The sequence below is a fragment of the Populus alba genome, chromosome 17, assembly GCF_005239225.2.
Source record: "Populus alba chromosome 17, ASM523922v2, whole genome shotgun sequence".
NCBI lineage: Eukaryota > Viridiplantae > Streptophyta > Magnoliopsida > Malpighiales > Salicaceae > Populus > Populus alba.
In genome coordinates this window covers 21,365,835-21,389,164 of record NC_133300.1, presented here as the reverse complement: position 1 = coordinate 21,389,164, position 23,330 = coordinate 21,365,835, and the positions used below count along the sequence as shown (strand labels likewise).

At 35.6% G+C, this 23,330-nt stretch overlaps 3 protein-coding genes and 1 pseudogene across 6 annotated transcripts; 2 read left to right on the top strand and 2 right to left on the bottom strand.

The window, feature by feature from the left end:
* The first annotated feature begins 201 nt into the window (after positions 1–201).
* LOC118048537 (pollen receptor-like kinase 1) lies at positions 202–2,732 on the top strand. The gene is made up of 3 exons (XM_035058288.2): positions 202–1,151; positions 1,267–1,659; positions 1,808–2,732. Exons 1-3 carry the CDS (start codon positions 281–283, stop codon positions 2,407–2,409), a joined length of 1,866 nt encoding a protein of 621 aa, XP_034914179.1. The 5' UTR covers positions 202–280; the 3' UTR covers positions 2,410–2,732.
* A 194-nt stretch (positions 2,733–2,926) lies between these two features.
* On the top strand, positions 2,927–4,418 carry LOC118048423 (probable aquaporin TIP3-2; annotated as a pseudogene).
* A 253-nt stretch (positions 4,419–4,671) lies between these two features.
* LOC118048516 (uncharacterized) lies at positions 4,672–9,555 on the bottom strand. 4 transcript variants are annotated; one of them, XM_035058238.2, is made up of 6 exons: positions 9,034–9,555; positions 8,814–8,933; positions 8,637–8,690; positions 7,745–7,908; positions 7,242–7,454; positions 4,672–4,942 (listed from the first exon to the last, which is right to left on the bottom strand). In XM_035058238.2, the coding sequence occupies exons 1-6, from the start codon at positions 9,460–9,462 to the stop codon at positions 4,732–4,734; spliced, it is 1,191 nt and encodes a 396-aa protein (XP_034914129.1). In that variant the 5' UTR covers positions 9,463–9,555; the 3' UTR covers positions 4,672–4,731. The 4 variants fall into 4 exon arrangements, with proteins under 4 accessions (XP_034914129.1, XP_034914138.1, XP_034914156.2 ...); XM_035058247.2 differs by having other exon boundaries at positions 7,242–7,418; positions 9,034–9,553; XM_035058265.2 differs by having other exon boundaries at positions 8,814–8,946; positions 9,034–9,157.
* Positions 9,556–14,123: 4,568 nt separating this feature from the next.
* On the bottom strand, positions 14,124–21,995 carry LOC118048509 (uncharacterized). Its single transcript, XM_035058227.2, has 7 exons — positions 21,351–21,995; positions 20,459–20,694; positions 18,558–19,242; positions 17,741–18,107; positions 16,814–16,908; positions 15,847–16,041; positions 14,124–15,196 (listed from the first exon to the last, which is right to left on the bottom strand). Exons 1-7 carry the CDS (start codon positions 21,555–21,557, stop codon positions 14,585–14,587), a joined length of 2,397 nt encoding a protein of 798 aa, XP_034914118.1. The 5' UTR covers positions 21,558–21,995; the 3' UTR covers positions 14,124–14,584.
* Between the last annotated feature and the right edge of the window lie 1,335 nt (positions 21,996–23,330).

Here is a 23,330-nt window from a genome sequence, read left to right as displayed (position 1 = left end):
TACCAAGCAAGCAGCTGTCACACTGTTATTATATACATTTTAAAAATTTATTTGCTGTTTCCGCTGTTGTGTCTAAGAAAAACTCTGGAATCTTTGCAAACCTTGCCTTGCCCACATCGTCAAACTGTAGTGCTCGTCTAGCATTAAAGAAAGAAAAGGCATGGCTTAATTTGTGGAATTAATTAATACTTCCACCCCAAGTTTTAAGATCTTTCAAGTCCCATTTTCAAACACCAATTATTCCCATGTCTTTCTCCTTTCTCCAATTTCAAAAGACTTGATGATCATGGATTTAGCTGTTAGCAACATATTTGTTGTTGCAACATTTGTTGTCTTCAATTTGATCTTTGGCTTGTCAAGCACCATGCCTGTTCATTCCTTGTTTCAAACCGAGGTGTTCTTTCCTGAAGAAAGAGATGCATTGGTGCAGATAAGAGATTCTGTCAGTTCTACGTTAGATTTGCATGGAAATTGGACTGGACCGCCTTGTAACCAAAATTCGGGCAGATGGGCAGGCATTATCTGTTCAAACTGGCATGTGGTTGGCCTTGTGCTTGAAGGAATCCAGCTCACAGGTTCTCTCCCACCTACATTTTTACAGAACATTACTTTCTTGGCTTATCTTAGTTTCAGAAACAACTCAATCTATGGACCTCTTCCTAATCTCAGCAATCTTGTGCTTTTGGAATCTGTCTTTTTTTCATACAACCGCTTCACTGGTCCAATTCCATCCGAGTACATTGAATTGCCAAACTTGGAACAATTGGAGCTGCAACAGAATTATTTAGATGGGGAGATACCACCTTTTGATCAACCGACATTGACCCTTTTCAATGTGTCCTATAATCACCTTCGAGGCTCCATTCCTGATACTGATGTCTTTCAGAGGTTCTCAGAGAGCTCCTATGATCATAACTCAAATCTCTGTGCAATTCCGTTGGAACCATGCCCAGTTCTGCCTCTTGCTCCGCTTATACCGCCTCCATCTCCTCCCATAAGTCCACCGCAGAGCGGGAAAAGGAAGCTTCCAATTTGGATCGTTGTTTTGGTTGCGGTTGTATCAACCCTCGTTGCATTGATGGTCATGTTTGTTTTCTCGTGTTGTTATAAGAAGGCACAAGAAAGGGGAACACCAAAAGAACATCAGGCAGGTATATTATATACTAATTATCCTGAATTTGCTTCATGATTGACTGCATGTTTCCATTCTTTTACAGCATAGGTTTTTAAATTCCTTTTTTGTATTATTGTTTCAAATTAAAATAGGGGAAGATGGTTCTTCAGAGTGGACAGACAGAAAAACGGCGTATTCCCGAAGTGCTGAGGATCCTGAAAGAAGCGTAGAGTTACAATTTTTTGACAAGAATATACCTGTCTTTGACTTGGATGATTTACTGAGGGCATCTGCGGAAGTGTTAGGAAAGGGGAAACTTGGCACCACATACAAAGCAAACCTGGAATCAGGTGCTGTCATTTCCGTTAAGAGAGTAGAGTACATGGATAGCTTGAGCAAGAAGGAATTTATTCAGCAGATGCAGCTTCTGGGAAAGATGAGGCATGAAAACCTTGTGCAGATAATCTCCTTTTCCTATTCCAAGGAGGAAAAGCTGATTGTCTATGAGTTCGTACCTGGTGGAAGTTTATTTGAGCTGTTGCATGGTTAGTTCAACTCCTCTCCCTTTCCATCATCTTAATCATATGTGTGTTAATTTATGATCCTCCAAATTCATATATGCCATTAATATGATAAGGAACTACGTAGCTATAACAACTTTGTCTTCTGACAAATTATACCTGTGGCTGCTAGAGAATAGAGGAGTTGGAAGAATCCCTCTGAATTGGGCTGCAAGATTTTCGATAATCAAAGACGTAGCCAAGGGTATGGCTTTCCTTCACCAGTCCTTACCTTCTCACAAGGTCCCACATGCCAACCTCAAATCATCTAATGTACTAATCCGCGGAGATCGCCACAGCTACCACTCTAAGCTGACAAACTATGGCTTCTTGCCTCTGCTACCTTCTCGGAAATTATCCGAAAGGCTAGCTGTTGGCAGGTCACCGGAATTCTGTCAAGGGAAGAAGCTAACGCACAAAGCTGATGTATACTGTTTTGGCATTATCCTATTAGAAGTCATAACAGGGAAGATTCCAGGAGGGACTTCACCAGAAGGAAACTATGGAAAAGCAGATGATCTTTCTGATTGGGTTAGAATGGTAGTGAATAATGATTGGTCAATAGACATACTAGATGTAGAGATCTTGGCTTCAAGAGAGGGGCATCATGAGATGATGAAGCTGACAGAGATAGCTCTGCAGTGTACAGATATGGCACCAGAAAAACGGCCTAAGATGAGTGAAGTATTGACAAGGATAGAGGAGATTGATCGAACAAACCAAGGAAATGACTAGAAAGAGAATATGTTGAAGCTCTGCTAATTCCCCATTCTGGCGATAACTTGGCCTTACATGGTGTGACCATCGCAAGGAAAGGACGCCCACGCTTGCAATGTCATGACTTGGAGCTGATTTCTACTTAAGCTAACCATGCGGCAGGGAGGCTGACTAACGGCAGGATTGGTTGGTAGAAATATACAGTCCTCTACGTTTCAACTTTAAGCAGACTACAAGATCAAGTGTAATCAGATTGATTTATTCAAACTGACATTTTTGTGTTGAATATTGGTTGTGATCTTCTAATGTATCGGTTTAAACTCTGCAGAACACAATTAATGAATTCCCAATTGTTTCATTACATCTGTCATATGATCCCAACAATTAATGTATCATAAATGTTGGATTAAGTCGCGCATAGATGGTGTAGAAAATGGGGAAAGAAAAGCACGGGGGCCTAATGCAAGCAAAGAATCATCTCTCCGAAATCGTAGGCTAGCCAGTTTGGTGTGGAATCGGACCACCAAAGATGAACATGGAAATTGAAGCAATGAGCAGCCCAAGAATATGTCAAGAAAGCCCAAGTCCACCCAGCATCATCGACAAGATCTACCACATAGCTGACCATGGCAGTGAGCCCACGACCATATGCGGTATAGTATTCCAGGATTGGCCTGGACGCACCGAGGATAACCAATTACAATGATGGTTTAATTTAGACTAGGTGGAAGCTTGCACCTATACCCAAACAACTTCATTTCTGAAGGATGGAATTGAAGAGGATACATGTATGCAAGGTTGTTAAAATCGCGATACATGTATAAATAATTGAAGAGGATATACATGTATAAATCATTTTGGCTGAATTTGTCTCCACTTTCGTCTTTGTTTTTGCTGGAGAAGGCTCTGTCCTTGCTCTTGGTACGGGTTATAATACTTGTATTGTTAAATATTATCCCTCGCCATCACCACTCACCAGCATCAGTATATATACATTTTCAATCTCTTGTTACTTTCTGCTTTCAACCATTTTTTTTCCTTTTAACTTAAAACTAAACATTAATTCATCGATCATCTTGATTATTTTTGCAAGCAGACAAGTTGTACAAGGAAACCGGGCCACTGGCTTCCGGGCTCGTAGTGGTTGCACTTGCACATGCATTGGCACTGTTTTCCGCTGTGGCATCCAGCATCAACATATCAGGTGGCCATGTAAACCCTGCTGTTACCTTCGGCTCACTTGTTGGTGGCAGGATATCGGTTATTCGAGCTGTCTATTATTGGGTTGCCCAGCTCTTGGGTTCTATCGTCGCAGCTCTCCTTGTTGAGGCTTGTCACCAATGGCATGGTGAGGCATTTAGAATCCTTTGATTATAGGTTGTTTTGACATTTTCTGTCACTGATTTCACTTGTTTCTCAGTGATAAAATAACTTGGCTCTTGATTTTTGCAGAGACCAGTAGGGTTCCATGTGCAGTCAGGAGTTGGAGAGGTGCATGGGCTTCTATTGGAAATGGCACTGACATTTGGAGTAGTTTACACAGTGTATGCAACAGCCCTTGATCCTAAAAGGGGAAGCTTGGGGATCATTGCACCTCTAGCAATTGGGTTCATTGTGGGGGCAAATATCTTGGTTGGTGGTCCGTTTGATGGGGCCTCTATGAACCCAGCAAGAGCTTTCGGGCCTGCTTTAATTGGGTGGAGATGGTGAAACCATTGGATATACTGGGTTGGTCCTTTCCTTGGAGGAGGCTTGGCAGCACTCATATATGAATACATTGTGATCCCCACAGAGCCAGTACCTCGCCATGCTCATCAGCATCAGCCCCTGGCTCCTGAAGACTATTAGTCGTCTTCTTCTATCAAATTTGCATCATATATTGTCTGTAATTACGTTTACCTTGTTTTGCATGTTCGGTGTCTCGTGCCTTTCACTGCCTTTTGGGTCTGGAACAGTGTGATCATGAGGAACTTGTCTAGTGTCCAGTGTAGCCTAGGCCATGAATTATGATGCGTGGAAATAAAGGTGTTACAGCCGCTTTCTATTACTGTATTTTATTGCCTTTCGTCTTCCTACTGCTACTAGGGTAAGCGTAATCCTATTGCTTCTTTTTCTTAGTCATATGCGCAATTTTTTTCAAGGCAGTAGCAGCGCGCGCACAGAATGAGGACACTCCTTCAATGGACTGGGGGATGTCCCGCTGTGTGGGGGCACTACTTCAATGAACTGTCCACCAGGGGGGACAGAGAGCATACAACTAGTTAAATGTTACAATGGAAATGAAATGTAATGGGTGTATTCCTATATATACTTTATCATTGTAGAATATGAATGAGAGTGTTATGCTCGGTTATAGAATCTGGCTACCCAAGGAGCAAGTTCAGTGACATGAGGTGCTCTTGGATGAGCGGCATAATAATCAGACCAATAACAAGGTGATAGTCTATCTGCAAACTTCCCACCAGAATAGACACAAAATGGCAGCCAAGTTTCACCTCCATTCATCCTTCTCTTCCTTTCTCTAGGGTAAGCCAAAGGTGCCTGTATATACCTGCATTCATTTCAGAGGTTTTGATGAGATTGATGCGCCTCCTAAAAAACGACTCTGTTGTTTTTTAATCGTCTGAAGTATCACTTCAGAAGTCAAGAATACTCGCTATTGTCACAGCTAAGGCATCTCTTAGCTGTGGTCAATCCAAAAAAATAATAATTTGAAGAGTTACAGAAGGGGGTATCCCTGCATTTTGGACTATTTCATCCCAATCTCTCTTGTGGATGGTATAATTATACCAAGTTTGTATATTATCAAAATGCCGGTGTTGAAAGGAAAGATGATCTTCCCTTTTTCTTCCTACATAAATATGCCTCCTGCCCCATTTTCTATCCTGAACTCTAACGATTATAACAATAAATCTAGATAAAGGCCACCTAGGGTATCCATTCTTGAACCCATCTGATCGATCCACCATCTCATAGGATGTCCTGGATCTAAGACAACTTTTTAATATACTATACTCTTCTTTTTATTTATTTTTCACTTTTTGATGTCCATCCCCTATAAGATGCATGGAATCATGATTTAAGGGGAAAAAAATCCCACGGAAGGTATGAAGCTAAACTACAATTATATTGAAATTATTGAAAAGCTTAACTTGATTGTCTAACCTATCAGAGGTGCTTTTATGCATCCCCTGAGATCTGCCTACAACACTGACATGTCAAATTCAACTACAAGGAGCTTCTGAGCTCCAAAAGGCTATGCTCTAATTAACTTAATCCAATAGTTCAGGTACCAGTTCCATAACCTACTGCAACTATTCACATAGGCAACATCTCTCAACTCATTTAAAAGCCAGATCCCGGTCTGATCCAGTTATCTTCAGCATAAATCCAAGAAATGAATGATTTAATCTTAGTAATCAACCTTGCCTATTAGAAATTAGAAAAGTAGATTTTTCGTATTCAATCTGAAAACTAAGATTTTATTTAAATCAACCCTAGCCACAGCTAAAAGATGATCATTCCATTGGAAAATATGCAATTCTTTTTGTTAATGGCAGAAATTATGGCAGATTATTGGCAGAAATTGTGCCTGAAAATCGGGAAGTCTGCCCCTCCCCCGCCCCACAATTTTCAGCTATAAATAGAAAGTTTTAGAGAGAGCAGAAGGGATAGCAAACACAGAAATCTACAACGGCAATAGGTTGCTATCTAACTGCGATCTCTGCTGGAAAACTGCAGCTGCTGCTTCCAATTATGGCAGCTCCTTCTGCTTCCCCTAAAGCAGCTCTCTTTCTACATGTTTGCTATGTTTGTTGTTCTTTCTGCTCTCTCTAAACCTTTCTATTTATAGCTGAAAATGGGGGACAAGCGTTCCCATTTTCAGGCACAATTTCTGCCGTTGGCATGCCGATGTTCCACCAGATTTTTTTTGTTTCACAGTTTCAAGAAATTTATCATTTTCCTTTGAAGAAGGTTCCATAAGAAAACTACACACAGGGGGCCAAGCTCACAATCTAATCAATGCTCCATGAAAATAATGTATGGGAAATGAGTCTTTCCTCGTGTAGTCCTGACTCCTGAAATTAACCATCATTGCTAAACTTGACGACAACACCAGCTCTTTACAAGCATCAATAGCTGCATCTTCCTAACACTGTTAAGGCCTAAATCAGGACAAATTCCTCAAATTGTTAGCATCCGACTCACCTGGATTTCCTTATATGATTCTAAGCAATAATTTCTTATAGGACTATGCAATTAAAAGTGAGGTGAATCTCCTCATGAGTTGAATTTTTTTACTAGTCAATCATGTATCCATGGGACCTCCTTCCTAAGATCAGCACATACCGTCTTTCTTAGCAGTTTCAGCATATAGAAAATCTTCTTACATCGCATACATGGGGATAGAACCCGCCCCCGCCATAGGATAGTACACATTCTTAGGTTCATAATTCCTTTTTTTGCAATATAGTTACCTTTTAAGTCCGACAATTCATGTTAACGTTCACAGTCCCTAAAACAGCCCTCAAGACAGTCCCACAAACCTGTCCTCTATCACCTAGAATCTTGGGAATTGAACAGATTTTATATTCCTATATCCTTCCAAAATGTCATATAGTTTCTGTTAAAAGATAGAGTGCATCTCAACATGATACAATTCTTCTAATTTTCCAAATAATATTAGTCTCTACTCTCTTGGAGTTTTCACTCTTTGCAACTCAAGTTTGCAATTCACCAAATAATACAATTCTTCTAATTCATCTTATATCATTTCTTCATGCACCAAGGACATAAAAAAACTGAGTGATACTGTAATTAAAACTTTTGCGTCAGAGGAATGGATTTACCTTATACCATCAAGCACAGAATCCCAGCAAAAATGCGTATGACCAAACACATGGCATGCAGAAGCATTCCCCTCACTTCCATGTATTGACCTTATGCGAACCTCGAGAAAATCAGAACCAATGATTTTTGGAAGGTTTGGATAAAATAGCATCCTTTTCTCTGGACAGAGTTCTTGCCTGGGTTTAAGAAAAGGGCGGGACAAATGATGTACTCTGTATAGTAAGAAAATCTTAAATGCTAAGTGGTGGCTTTGAGTCATTTGATGTTTATTTATTTTCCAGTTTTTCTGAGAAAAACGCATCCAACCTTAATGAACAGGAGTTAGATTTAGAGAATTATAAGAAGATGAATCTTTATATGATAAAAAAACTAACAAAAAAAAAATAGCACTGGGGTTCCAAGAATAGATATAAAACAATAGCAAGCTTCATAGTTTGTGGTGATTTTTTAGTTTTAAGAAGCAATTTCTGAGTATTGCAATAAAAGTTTTAGCGCAACTAACCTGGGAAGAAAGTGAGAGAATGTAATTATTTGAGTGCATGTATTTTTTATTAACTTGACTGCGTCCTCATTTTCTTCATTCATTGCATCAAAGTACGAGGCAAGAGAGGTTGATCTGTTTGATATTTCCCTTGGCCATTTGCATGCATGAAAGTCCTTGCATACCTACAATTAGAACAAATTAAATGGATATACACAACTAAAAAAAAAATTACGAGCATTTACAATGTCACAAACTATAAATTACTTGATTGTGAAGTAAACCAGACAAATAAAAAGGCAGATGAACAAGTGAAAGGAGTTCAAAACAAACCCAAAGAATAGCATCCACATAGTCTTGTTAGGATGAATCACCTACATAAACACCTAGAGGATCACTCTAGTCAGTGACTAAGTGTGATGCAAGGTTGTTCTGCTTTCATCCTTTCCTCTTTACTTAAAATGGTTAGATCTACAACGACCAGCACTGAAACTCCCAAACTATGAACCAACCCCTAAAGCTCCTATCAATTCCCAGACTCTGAGATACTTCAAGTTTCAAGCATTTAGATGCTGCAAGTATAAAATTTTGCACCAAGATAAATAATCAAATACTGTCTTTTTGCAATATGGAAAAGCTTGAGAAAATCAGGCGCTAAATGGCCAGCCATCTAGGTATCTAAGATTGATTAACTCAATCTACTCTATATTAGATTGTCAATATGGCAATTCCATTTTCCTTTACTGATGAAGGACAGATGGAATGTCATGGGTGCCATGCACTGTCAAGTATGAAAACAGAACTAAATCCATATGAAAGTTAAGTCAAGCATCATAATTATACAAATTCTAGATGGTGATTTGTTGTCATCCATGTTTTTTAAATCTTACGAGAATATAAGAAAGTGAATCACCATCTCCAAAGAAGGAATTCGTATGCCAGCAATGTCCATCTCTCTATCAAAACTCTGCAAGAAAAGTAAGTAGTGCATGATGAAAGCATTAGCCATTGAATTGACCAGCCATCGGCACTTTTTAGTTTAGAAGCAGAAGGGAAAAAATATCAGGAATAGGATTTGCGCCCCAATTACCTCATGGTACCAAGAAAACAAAGGCACGATTCCGAGGCCATATAACACCATTGGTCTGGTTTGAACTCCAAGTCCTCTACATGCATCAAGCAATTTATTCAGCTTGTCTAGAGAATCAAGCTGAAATGCATTTCTTTAGTAATTCAGGAAAAGGAAAAAAAATGAGAAGAAAAGTAAAACTGTTAAATGGCTAGAGGGAAACTAAAACAAGATTGCTTACATAATATGGGTGGCCGTCAGGCTCCGAGCGACACCAAAGATCATGATTCCCAGGAACATAGAAGACATGTTGAAATCTATCCTTGAGAAGGGACATGGTAGAGTAAAAGTTGTGGTAAGTCTCAGCGACATCGCCAGCAAGAAGAAGAAGATCATTTTTGTAGGCCTTAGTTGATAAGGACTTAACCCAATTCATGTTCTCTGGGTAGTCGGTGTGTAAATCAGAAAGCACGAAGACCCTGAAGCCTAAAGCATCCCTAGAAAGAGGAGGAGGAGACAGTATTTGGGGCCTCGTACTGCAATAATTCCTCGAGTTTCTCTTGCATTGTTTTTGTGTGGAGAGATGATTAGAGGCACGGGGTCGGAGAGGTGGTGGTGGTGTCTGAGATAAGGTCAGGCAAGAAGAGATAGACCTCATCACCATCACCATGCCACCTCCTCCTCTTCTTATCAATCGGCAGAGACAGAGACGGAGGCCCAGTTGGACTTTAGAGTAAGAGGTAAGACAAGCTGTTACTGCCTGTTACTTTCTTAGGATTGCATTACGAAATAAAAAATTAGCCCAGAATAATAAATGGACCTACAATAAGATTCAATTGAAGGGATCCAATTAAAACGAAGAAAAGACAAGGACGAAAAAGGCCCAGTCCACTGCAGTTGAGCATCAAAGCCCAAACTAGTACTATATTTAAAAAATTAAATAAATGCTTCGATTTATATAGTTTCAATTAAAAATGAAAAAACAAGAAGAAGATGATCCAAATGCAGCTGATATTAAAAATAATTTTTAAAAAATAAATAAATATATATATAAAGCAAGAAATGAAGATAAAAATATATATATATTAAACTTTGATTAAATAGTAAAATTAAAAACAATAAAACTTTTATAAAAGAGTCAAAGGAAAAAATTAAAAAATCATAAAAATAAAGATCAAATTAAAAACACCAATACATGATCAATGGTGTTTTTTACATAAAAAATCATAAATATAAATTGAAAAACTTATACACGCATCCAATTAAATATATCACAAACCATTCTATAAATAAATGATAAAATAGTAATTAATGATAAATAAAAACATAATTATAAAAATTAAAATACCAATATAGATCAAGATATTTATATCACAGCACAACTCATTTACCTATTTGTGTTTAATAAATTTGTACTAGAGAATGATACACATAAAACTTATTGAAAAAAATGAAAGGAAAAAATACTATGTAGGATTACACTTGTTAAAATATTAAAAAATAATTAATTTATATAAAATGTTAAAAAATAAAAATGAAACAAAAAGAACTTAAACATACCTAATATACTTAAAAAATAATCATTATTCAACAAAGGCTAAAAAATCCAAAAACATTATAAAGAATATTAATCTAAACATAAATTTAAAATTATTAAAAAAAACACATAAAAAAGTCATTAATATAAAAAAAAAATCAAGATTTTGAAAGATAAAAAAAAATAAGACAAGGTGTTGGGCCTAATATGTCAGGCCTAGTGCCTAACCCAATTAATAAAAGGCCCACACACAAGCTTGCAAAGCCAAACTCACACGTGTAGGCTTTTTTAAGTTTAATGGGGTGTTTGCCACCCAATTGTTTGGGAAAACAATTAGACAACGCATCATCGGGAAATCCTAGAATTCCACCACTTGTTGCTAGAAAAAACAAGGTTCATTTTTTTTTTACTCAAAAACTCTTTATCAACCTAATTTTTTACCAAAAACACTTAGAAAACACCTTATAATTCTTGTTAAACCAATCCATAGCCTCCAAAAACACAAAGAAAAAAAAACAATTTAGAACCTAAAATCATCCTAAAACCCAAAATATTTTGTAAGCTCAAATTTGTTTTTTAAGTTGTTTTCAAGGTAAGAAAACATTTAATATTAACCCTCCCTCATTATATGAAACTATTTGACAACAAAACAAATTCTTTTAGTGGTCGAATCTTCGCTATCAGCAACTCTCTCTAAATTGAAATTTAGCGACCTCTTTTTTCTTCTCCATAAAAAAATAAAAACTAAAAAATAAAAAAATAAAAATTAATACCAAAATGTTTTTTTTTTAAATTAAAAGTACCAATTACTTAATAGTTGAAAAAGATGAGGGATGAAAATAAAATTTTAAAATAAATTGTAAAGTCACCCTTTAATTTACCGGCATTTATCACTTTAGTCCTGCATCTTTCAATTCAACCGTCACTCAAAGAAATACAATTAAGCTTTAATTAAGACTAAATAAGATTCGATTGTTCGCAAAATAAAAGCTGAATTTAAAAAAAAAATCACTAACAAAATCCACAATTAAATGTCAGGTGAACAGTGAAAAAAACATCTTTTAGCATTTAATAGCTATGTGACTTGCGCTCCATTGTGGATCAAATAATCAATATTTTTTAAAAGAAGCTCCTAAACAAAACAAAAGAGAGGAGGTTTTGTTTATTTTTTTATTTTTTTAACCAGTCACGTCACTTTATGTTTTTTCAATTGTATTTTTTAAAGTTATATTTTTATGGCAATCATAGTTTTCAAACCCAGCTTGGAGCGTGACCCGATAAATGGGTCGGGTCCTGGGTTATATAGTTTGACTCGGGTCAACTTGGAAAATTAAAAAAAATATTTGAGTTTTTAATATTTTAGATGAAAAAAATTAAAAGAAAAAAAAAAACAATTCACGTAGATATATGCTATAAATGTTGTAAATAATTAAGTTTTAAAGATTATTTCAAAAGACTTTTTATCTTATATTGAAAAGATATTATCTTATTCTATTAAGTTGAAGTATTTAAACCAAAAAGGTTTATTATCCCCCATTAAAAAAATATATTTTTTTTTTTGTGTAAATATAGAGCATGTACACTAAAGGGTTTCAAATCCCACATTACAAAAATAAAATATTCTTCTAGTATTTATATAATGAACTTTGAAATGAGTTAGTAACCAACTGAAACATATTTTTTTTAAAAAAAGGTCTCTATTGAGTTTTTATCGGGTCATTTGAGTTTCAGGTTGACCCAACGAGTCGGTCGATTTACTTTTGGTCAATTGCAAGCTGGATTTTGAATGAAATAGACCCGGCCAAGGCCTGAGTCACCTGGAAAATTTTCAAAAAAATATTTGATGTTTTGATATTTTATATGAAAAAATTAAGAAACAATTCATATGGATATAGGCTATGCATGTTGTAAGATATTAAGTTTAAAAGATTATTTAAACCAAAAAGGTTTATTATCCCACATTTACAAAACATAACTTTTGTTTTGTAAACGTAGAGTTTATACACTAAAAGGCTTCAAATCTCACATTAAAAAAATAAAACATTCTTCTAGTATTTATATAGTGAACTTTGAAATGAGTTAGTAACCAATTGGAAAATATAAAAAAAGAGGGGTCTAGGGTAGGATAAAAAAACACATTTGAAAAAAAAGAAGTCCTTTAAAGGTTTTTGTCGGGTCACCCGAGTTCTGGGTTGACCCAACGATTCTATTGGTTTACTTCGGGCCAAATGCACTCCCAAATTTTAAATGCAACAGACCCTCCCAACGCTGCTGGGCTTAGTATCCCAGTACAACCAACATTGTTAGGTACTTGTGCGATCAGGGCCCAAAGTTGTTGGGTCCCAGAGGGAGGGAGGCCCCAAAGATACTAGGTTCTGGTGATAGCAGGGCCCAATTGAGCGTTGGATCATGGTGGTAGGTGGGGCCCAACGTTGTTTGGTCCCAGTGAATCAGGATTCATTAATGTTGGGTCCTGGTATGGTGGGAGGCAGGGTTGGGTCTTGCTGTTGGGTCCTAGTTGAAAAAGGTTCAAATATGTTGGGTCATGGTGGCAGCAGGGTCCAATTAGGCATTGGGTCGTTGTTGCAGCAGGGCCCCATTGAGCGTTGGGTCATGGTGGTAACAGAACCCAATTTGGCGTTGAGTCATGTTGGTATACAGGGTCAAACGTTATCAAATCCCGATGGGATCAAGGTCCAAAGCTGTTGGGTCCTGGTGGTGGGAAGTAGTCTCAACGTTGTTGGGTCATGGTGTGGTGGGAGTTAAGGTTGGGTCTTGGTTGAAAAGGGACCAAAAATGTTGGATCCTAGTGGCAACAAGATCCAATTAGGTGTTGGGTCATGGGAAAGACCCAACATTATTGGGTTCTAGTAAGTAAAAGGCTCAATTATATTTTGTCTTGCTATGAGGCATGACCCTCGACCCCTTAGAGTTGGTTCCTGAAGTCCAATATGATTCATTAGCATTAGGTCTTGGAGTAAGCAGGATTGTATCGCCTTAGATTTGACTTATAATTTTTTTAAAAAGAATATTTAAAAAAAATATATATAAAAAATTATTTTTAAAAATATTAATTTGAAGTAAAGAAAAAAAAATAAAAAATTTTAAATTTCTTGGGTCTCGCTTACCAATCAAACATAATCTCAAAATATTTTTTTTTTAAAAAAACTCTTTAAAAAATTATACCAAAATATAAAAAAATAATTAATTTCCAGTAAATAAAAAAATTAAAAATTTTCAAGACACAATCTCAATGTATTATTTTAAAGAAATAATTTAAAAACATAAAAAAAATATTAATTTAATGTAAAGGAAAAAATTTTAAAATTTAAAATTTTTTTAGTCTGGCTTGTCAAAAATTAATTCAAAATAATTTAAAATTTTAAAAAAATTAACGTTGTTGGATCTTTCTAAGAGGCACTTTTTAGAAGTGTTTTGGATCTAACCTATTAGCCAAACCCAACATTGTTGGGATTAACTGCCAAGTCAGGCCCAACAGCTTTTAACAGAGAAAACAGGTCTTCCAACCACAATTCTTGACCAAAAACACAGGAAAAAAACACTCCACATGGTTCTATAGTGTCATTCATAGTGCAAATATTATATGACTATAGTGTATCTGCAATTCAAATACTCTATAACTATAGTGTCATTAACAGGACAATGTATCAATATCTAAAGTAAATCTACAATATTTTTCCCATACGCTTTAATATATAGTATAGTATAATAATAATTTTCTAAACTCTTTGCAAGCCTATAACTTAAAAAACCTTAAAGGAAAAGCAGAGCGGTAGAAGGCAAAAATATAGAAAGATCTTCTCTTTAGGCCTAAAAAAGGCAGAGCAACAATCAAAAGCCGTGAAAAGCAACTATGGAAGTTCACAGTTAACTGTCTTTTGATCCACAGTATCTTTTGATTCACAGTGCATGTATAGTAGAAATCCCACATGTTTTAGAGTTTTGTTAACTTTAACTAGTCATGTCAATCTTACAACAAAGACCTATCTATGTAAACTCAAGGCCTTAAGTTGCTTTCTATATATACCTATTTTTGTTGTCAATTATAGCCTCCTCGCTGTATCTTATTCTTCATGAAATAAATGTAAATGAATTTCTGTACCGAAGGATTTATCTCAACCTAAAAAATAGATACCATCTATGCGAATTGATCGATGCCTTCATTCCTCAATGAAGAAAATAGTATTTGCCACCATTTGTTGTCTCTCCCAACAGTTTACTTATTTTGGCATTTTCATGGTCCTCGCATCTTGTCAACGATATTCCTGCCCTTTTCTTCAATATTGCGCCTCTTTTCTTCGAATTTCTCCCCCATCTTCTTCCCTAGATCAAGCATCTTCGCCCTCCTTCCCATTTTCTTTGGTCTTGAATCGTCTTCTTCAACAGAACGAGTCTGTTTTTCCAGAGATATCAGAGTCCTAGATGGTGATTGACTTTCCGAGGCATACCCTGAGCTGTTTTGGCCAGTTTCTGGCGCTTCACTGTTTGCCAACAAAGGACTTGTTAGATCTTGTGATGACTTGTCATTTTTCATTGATGGCTTGTTAGAGCTCAAATCATCTGAAGAATCAGAATATGGTGGTTGAACATTTTCAGCATTCCTTGTTTTTTGATGCTTGCTTTCTGGATGATTGTATGAGGTTTCCCTGCCAGCTTCAATCTTGGTTTTTGCATCAAGTTGGGAGTTCAGTAGTTCAAGTGCAGCAGCATTATCGCTAGCGGCTTCTTGATTAATCCATATAAAAGGAGCAACATTTCGAGGGACCCAGTCATTCTTTTCTGCTAACATCCAGGGAATGCACACGCTTTCACAATTTGGAAGAACCATTGTCTCCCGGATTGCAGCCTGCATTATTAAAAGGAGCATCGGGTGAACCTACCTTGCATCTATAATTCATCATATTTTATTTCCATAGAAGTACCAAAAATTCCAAACACTAGCTAAAAGCAACCTAATAGAGAATCACAATTGACAACAATTCCGAGATTCACAAACTGATCATCTGAAAGGCAGTTTAAGCAAGGTGTTAATCTCACATATGACTAGCAAGGGTCCTAGACTTTTCCAACTCAACAAAAACAAAGAAGGCAAATACAGGGGACTAGGAATTGTGATAAGAACATGCCTCCATCAGAAAACACAAACATCTAACACTCCATAAATAGTCTTGGAAGTTTTTGAGTATTATAATCAGAATATGATTCACTGCAATGATGGAACTACTTGCAATATCCATTCAGAAAGGAAAAGAACTTCCGGCTAAGTCAAGGTTCTTTTGGTTAGGAAAAAAAGAAACTACTGCAATTTAAAAGATGAAATTGACTGCAAAATGGATTTCAAAAGGAGGAAGAGAGATAATTGCTTAGAGCTGCATGCTCATCAATGCAGACATCATGTCAAGCAACATAGTGACCAATGTAATGACTGACTGCTTATGTGTTGAAGGAAAGTTAAAATAATAGTTAAGAGTCCTATGCGACAAGGAAGTTCCGTACCTTAAATTTGTTGATCAGGTATAACGCTACTTGCCCACTAGTGATCTTGCGTTCCCCAACAGAAGACTCCAAATCAAACTCCACATCAGGCGTGGATGTGAAGCCAAACCATAACTGATCAGAAGGAGGTGGCTTAATATGTAATCGCACTGTTCCACGAAGGGATCCTAACCTTATTGACAAAGAGAGCGGCACCTGCAATCGATAATCAATCAGTTGGCAAAAGAAAGTTCATTTTGAGTTAATGGGACTTCTGCAAGTATCCTCAATGTTGTTCTATACATATAACTTGATGAAAAAGCCAGGACTCACTTTCGAAAACCATAATGCAACATCTGTAATGGCTCCACCTCATATGACCAACCTAAGTAATCTTTTATTACTCTTATTAGTTTCTTCTCCATGTTTTCAATCAAGACGGAAATAGTTTACCATGAAAATCAATTTGTAAGTTCTACAATGATGAATTTCGCATGGTTAAGATGAAATTATAAACAGAGGAAGTAGATTCCCTTAAAATAGGATGTTGAAATAGAGGCTAAAGAATAGAAGACAGCATCATAGATCCAATATACCTTTTGAGAAAATAGGACATGCCAAGCACAACAAATGGGGAATGAAGAAAGACAACAACATAAGAGAATGCTAGCTAAAATGATTTTGCCTCCAGCTTGAGGGGCCAACGAACAGAAATAGCAAGTCTTTGTTTGAACACTGTTTTTATTAGACAGCTATAACAGGTATCATGTGGCGAGATCTCATCTGACCGATGGTAAAGAAAAAAACTCGTGGGAAACAAATATCCTAATTGACGATAATAGTAACATAACTAAGATACTGAATTACAGGCAAATACCACAATTGAATTCAAACTAATTCAAGGGATAAACACCATATAATAAGGATATATGTATCTTTGCATATAGGTAGAAACAACCTATATATACAGAAAAAGTTTTATACAAACCTGTGAAACCTGTTTTGCAACAGAATTAAGGAGGGACTTCCACCTAGATACATTCGTTGATGTTGATATGCCACTCTTTGAGTCCTTTAATTTATCTGTAGCAAGAAAAGATGAGGCTCAATTGGTATTGTTTATTGTGAATTTCCATTAAAACAGTCAATTAAGAATTCCTCCTGTCCAAAATAACAATGAATATCTGCATTGACCATTAAGACTGTTGCAATAAGTGGAATAGAGAACACTGTTATAATAAGTGGAATAAAGAAAATTTACATGTTTATCATCCTGACACATGTCTACCTCCTTGCTTCCTAATTTAAGATGATATTGCATGGACCAGGACCCATGCATGTCATGAACCTATCTTAATTAGGGTAAACAGTTATAACCATCTTATCCTCGTAGGTTTGTTTCTGGATACAATGACACAATTCTTTAAAGGAGTTTATGCAATGTTCATTAATGGAAAGACACCAACTCATTTCCTGCATGAACATAGAAATGCGAAGCGACCAAAACCTTGAAAACATTTGACCTTATTTAGGGCTTTTTAGGTGACAAAGAACAGGATCCTAGATTTAGTTTACATTGAAATCTTATGCTATCTTGTTTGCATGAATGAATGCATCCACCCATGTGCATGCACGCCAACATCATTTCAAATAATATTACCACAACAGTGGTCTGAATTAACTACAAAGTTAAAAAGCAGTTAGGCAACATTCCAGTATTTTGTTTCACATATGAAAGTTGAGGACACCCATCAGCATCTTCAAGATCTGACAACTGAATCACTGTGAAAGTTTGAATGCAACTTTTGGATCATATAGGGTTTTCTTTTCTGTACATGTGAGTTTGTAATATTCAAAAGCATTAACTTGCAAACTAACAGGCAGATATAAATCAGTAAGAATCTTCTATGCTTACCAGACTTAGGATTACCCTCATCCTTCCATTCTTGTGAATCAACAGTCCCTTCAGAAAAATTCAACTGCTTTCCAAGATCTTCAAAACCTTCCAGAAGGTCTGACGAAGCATCCCTAACAGAGCTGGATCCCACGTCTGTATCCACCACACCTTTCTGCAAATCTAGGTCACGAACTTCCAGTCTTGTTTCAATATCTAGCACTAACCCGCCACAATATTCGATATCAACTTCCCATGCCCATACCTCATTCATGTGTGTAGGAAGAACCCTAATACCATGGATATAAGGCGGGAGATTCCCAAGGTTTAGATCAGTACATATGATTTCGCCAATGTAACTGGGGGTCCTCATATTGGACAAAGTTCTCTGTGATCCAAAATCAGAAAAGAACAATGTCTGAGTACATTTAAAAAAAAAAAAAAAACATGTGCATATTCGTCAAAGAACACCTATTATGTTATAACAATTTTCTCCTAGCCTATGGAACACGGTACACAAGTTCTGATGGAAGCAGGATATATTCCCTATTGCAAGAGTTCTATCTACTGTATAAATCAGGGCAAGGAAAAATCCAAGCATTTGGAATTTGTGAACACTAAAAGGCAGAATGATAAGCGTGGATCATAACCAATATTTAAGCTATATTCTTAAGTGCTCTTACATCAAAATAAAAATTATTAGATAGACCAATCCCCAAAATTGCTACCCACTGCAGATATTAAAACTACAAGCAAAGCATCATCTACCCAGCAGAATCTAACATGCATCAATGGACAAAACTAAATGCTATTGAATATAATTTGGGAAATAATTGACCTGAATCCGCGCTTGCATTAAACTCTTCATCCTGTCATTGCTTTTGGCATCAAAAAAGAGCCGAGAAATAATCAAGTTCCAGCAGAGTGTTCCCTCATCAACATTTAACTTTTCATCAGCGTCTGTATCAGAAATGACTTGAAGCTGGCTTAGGCTTGAGGCACGGGAACTGGTTGATGATGAAGGTAACAAAATATTTTCTTCCTCGGAGGTGATAGGTGCCTTCAATGTTGGATCATTCTTTCCCACACTACCAGAAAAGGCTGGGTCATGGGATGGATGATATTTATCATTAATCTTTCTCTCTTCACGACCTAACAAGGAACTCACCTTATTTTCTACACCACTCTTTGATGCCTTTTTGGCAAGCTTTTTCCAAAACAGGCGAACCTTTGATTCAGAACCATCAAACCTACTGGCCCTATCAATTGGCTCAACATAGAAACCAACAGAGGGTTTCATAAATGAAGGGTATTCTGTATTTAAGGATGTCAAATAACGTAGGAACTCTTCATTTAACTTGATAAACCAGTTAAGTTTTTCTTGGTCATCACTTGAAGCAAGACGGAGGGCTTTACACCATGACTCCTTCTCCCAGGATGTCTCAAGAAATATAAAAACTGTCTTACTTGCATTATATATTGGCGATGTTTTGCTTTCCACTTTTATTGGAAATCTTTTGGCCCTGTGATAGGAATAGAGACTAGTCATGTTTCTCCTTAGATAAAGGGTGAAAAAGACACCATAACTTCTTGAGCTATTCTTTACTGAATCAAGTAACATGCATATTGCTAACACTAAATAAATGCAAATTTTGATTCTACTGAGCTGAGTTACAAGGAATTTCAGCAAGATTTCAAAAGCAAATATTTTGGCCCTGGTCACACAGGTTAAAACTAATGAGTGAAGTCAAGAAGTTGACATCCTGAACATACGTGGTTGCTTAAATGGCACCAACCATTACACTGGCAGCATTTTATGAGCAATGGAAATCCTGATGGTTGCAACCATGGTTATTAGAATCTCATGATTCGTCTCAATTCACATAAAAAATGAATCGCAGGTGTACATGAATCCTATGATTCAGTCATAATCTGTTTGATTCAGTATTATTCATTGAATTTTATGAGTCAGCTAAAATAGAAAATGAAAGTGAAATTAGTGAGAATAAAAATGCTAAGGCAATTTTCTTTGATTAATATTTCTAATTGAGACTGAAACGAATTATAAATTAAATCTTACAAAAAAAGGCAAGAGTAAAAGAAAGTAAGAGTACCAAAGACAACAAGAATGACAAAGGTGATATTAACATTGGGGAAGAATGAGACCATTATTTTTTATTAAAACTTGGAGATCTAGTAGTTTACATAGTTAGAAGATAGCTCTTAGATATATAAGTTATTTAGCCTTTAGAATGATCAATACGTTAAATTTTGAGACTTTGGGGTCATTTACCGACTAAGAACTAAAAAAATAAATGATTTGTTGCATACTTTGTTTTGCAAATGATCAAAACTCACTTTATTTAAAAAAATATTTATAACATTATTTATCTTTTAAATGTCATTTTCATTTGTTACTGAATCAGCAATTCACAATCCCAAAAATAAGCTTTCCAATTCACGACTCAAATCTCGGTTTGAAAACCATGGTTGCACCACTACATGGAGCTGTGAATGAGAAATAATTACTGAACTATCAAGCTGAAGTTCTTTTCCAAAATGAAATTCTGAGCAAAAATCAACACACATAGAAGTAGGAGGCTTAAGTCTTTGGTCCTTGACTTGTCAATAGCAAAACCAACCCCAAAAAAGCATTATGAAGGCAATTGATTAATTAGCATGTGAAACTATACAGCGTAATAGTAGCCAACCAAAAGAATCCCATAAGACAGCAGTTACCATTTTCTTGATGAGAGGCTTGTAGCTGACACAGCTTCTATTGCACAACCTTTCAAAGGAATAACTCTATGTGAGCCACCTGAATCTGTCAAAATAAGTGACCTGTCCTTGATTTTTGCCTGTTTTCGGATGGGATTGACCTCAAGGAGCTCCTTTTTCTTCTTTTGATCTTTCTGTACTTTTTCCACTGGCCAATTTTTCAGAACCTGATCTGGATCAAGAACCCAGACATATCCCTGAGTCACAGAAGTAAATCAGCGAATGAAAAAAAAACCCTTTAACTACTAAAAGACACAATCAACAATGAGTTTAAATGTGCATGATTGTGGTGTGAACATGCATTTCTCTATCTATGCATAATGGATGAACATTTCTTTAGAAGGTCCTTCAAAGACAAAGTTTGTATGATTCTGATAGACATATGCACTTTCTAGGGCAGCATCAGGACAACAATCCATACAATTGTTGGATAAAAGGGCATGCAATTAGAAAGTTGAATAGGGATTATTTTGTTGACATAATCAAAAAATCAAAATATAGTAGAGAATTAGAGATGTATGAGCAATTCAGTATTGATATGAAATAGAGTAAGCTAGTTGAACAATCATTCTCTTTGAGACCCAGTTAAAGAAAAAAAAAATTATCATGCCTTGGTTAATCACAAAGAGTAACACCCAAAACCAGAGAATTTGATTCAATTAGAGAAAGAACCAAAACCCCACCGCCCCATTTGGCAGCCATCAATACTCAAATCAAAAGAAGATAATATAACAAGAAAGCATCATTCTTTCGCAACAAATAAATAAATAAAAGATACCATTTTGACAAGAATTGAAGGAAGAAAATGTAAAAAAACTAGACGTTATAATTGAAAGATACCAGAGAGAGATACCTTCTTGTTATGGGCATAATCAAGGGACTGTTGGGGATCGAGGTCTTGATGATGTGGAGGAGAAGAAGAAGAATGTGATGCTTGTTGTTGTTGAGTCTTTCGATTCAATCTTTTAATCAAAACATAAACACCCAGAGCTTGTAAAGCAACAAGAGCGAGCAGGCCAGAAAGAAAGCCACCAGCAAATATTACTACCACGGGCCACATCACTCCTTCCTTTCTTCTCTTCTTTTCACTCGATCAAATGATTTGATCAGCAACACAGCATAAATCACTATGAGTAAACAGTGTTATTGTTAATCTGCGATTGGCTGACTTGTTGGAGTCGTAGGGAGAACGAGTCAAAACCCCAGAAAAAAAGAAATGGGCACCTGTGTGGGCAGGCAAGGTGGTGTTTTCTGAATCAATCAAGCAATAAATCATGTGGGGGTGGAGTTTAAAAAAAATGAAAAGAATGTTATTACAGAAGGAATAGCGCCACTACTGTTTACAATTTGCTCAAGAAGAGAATCAGCTTCTCCCTCCTTATTCTCCAGAGACGCTATTTGCACTGCTTTTGCTTCGCCAAGACCTGTCCTTTCTAGATTCCTTCCACACCGCATTGAAAAGATAGAGCAATAGAATATAAGAAGAGGACCAAAGCAAAGCAACACGCGTGTTCATCTAAGACTTTCGGATTTTTTTGTTGTTTATGCGTTTTCAAAAATATTTAAAAAAAAAAATAAAATTTTTTTTATTTTTTTATTAACTTCAAATTAATATGTTTTAAATGTTTTCAAATCATTTTGATGTTAATGTCAAAAATGATTTTTTAAAAAATTAAAAAAACATCATTAATATATATTTTAACACAAAAACCTATTTAAAAAGCAATCACAACTACACTGCCAAGTATCACTACATTTCAGTGAAGAAGGCTCATTTATTATACAATATATTAGAAGGGTTACCAACTCTCACTTATTATCGAAATACATAAATGTAATAACAAAGTTATTTTTGTTAAAAAAACTTGTCAAAGACGTAATGGGAGGTGAAATTGTCCTTTTTTATGAGATGTATTTAATATTGAAAAAATAATTAAAGATAAAACGATGAGTTTGGATTTTATTAGAGCAAGATAAAATTGCAAGTTTTAGGTGTTGAGGCATGGTATGGCTGCAAGACACCTGACACTAGAGTTAAGCATGGTTGTCATGCTCTAACACACTAGGGTCAAACCCATGCGCCTAGCTGCAGACCCACTCGCCTCTACAGACAAGCATTTGGGTTTGCAGATCCGCTTGTCCTCACCTGACCCAAGTCTCTTGAAGGGTAGAATAAAAAATTATTGTTGTTGTTGTTGTTTTTATGATCATTAGTACTATTTTTATTCTTAATAACAATATTATTTTTATTGTTATTGTTTTTATGATGATTAATACTATTTTTATTCTTAATAATAATAATAATAATAATAATAATAATAGATTTGAAAAAACATATTATTACTATTAAAGATAAATCATAGATTTGAATTAAATGGTAAAATTAAAAACTATAAGAACTTGGATCAGACATGTTTAGTATTATTATTATTATTATTATATTATTATTATTATTATTATTAAAAAATATTATTACTATTGAAAAACAACAATAGATTTTATTTGAAGGGTAAAATTAAAAATTATTGTTGTTGCTGTTAATAAATTTATTTGAACGGTAAAATTAAAAACTATAAGAACTTGGATCAATCATGTTTAATATTATTATTAATATAATTATTTAAAAAAATTACTATTGAAAAAAAAATCATAGATTTGATTTTAATGGTAAACTTAAAAATTATTGTTGTTGTTATTATTATTCTTATTCTTATTATGGTTATTGTTATTAATAAATTTGAAAAACAAATATTATCACTATCGAAGAAAAACCATAAATTTGATTTGAAGGGTAAAATTAAAAATTAGTATTAGTATTAGTATTAGTATTAGT

Excerpts from the sequence above, each read along its gene's own strand:
- LOC118048537 (XM_035058288.2), top strand. The coding sequence starts at position 281 with ATGATCATGGATTTAGCTGTTAGCAACATATTTGTTGTTGCAACATTT. Across the intron at positions 1,152-1,266 it reads ACCAAAAGAACATCAGGCAG|GGGAAGATGGTTCTTCAGAG; the intron begins GTATATTATATA and ends AAATTAAAATAG. Across the intron at positions 1,660-1,807 it reads TTTATTTGAGCTGTTGCATG|AGAATAGAGGAGTTGGAAGA; the intron begins GTTAGTTCAACT and ends TGTGGCTGCTAG.
- LOC118048516 (XM_035058238.2), bottom strand. The coding sequence starts at position 9,462 with ATGGTGATGGTGATGAGGTCTATCTCTTCTTGCCTGACCTTATCTCAG. Across the intron at positions 8,934-9,033 it reads CTGACGGCCACCCATATTAT|CTTGATTCTCTAGACAAGCT; the intron begins GTAAGCAATCTT and ends AATGCATTTCAG. Across the intron at positions 8,691-8,813 it reads TGTTTTCTTGGTACCATGAG|AGTTTTGATAGAGAGATGGA; the intron begins GTAATTGGGGCG and ends CTTTTCTTGCAG.
- LOC118048509 (XM_035058227.2), bottom strand. The coding sequence starts at position 21,557 with ATGTGGCCCGTGGTAGTAATATTTGCTGGTGGCTTTCTTTCTGGCCTG. Across the intron at positions 19,243-20,458 it reads AGCCTCTCATCAAGAAAATG|GGCCAAAAGATTTCCAATAA; the intron begins GTAACTGCTGTC and ends TTCCTATCACAG. Across the intron at positions 16,909-17,740 it reads TGAGGGTAATCCTAAGTCTG|ATAAATTAAAGGACTCAAAG; the intron begins GTAAGCATAGAA and ends TTCTTGCTACAG.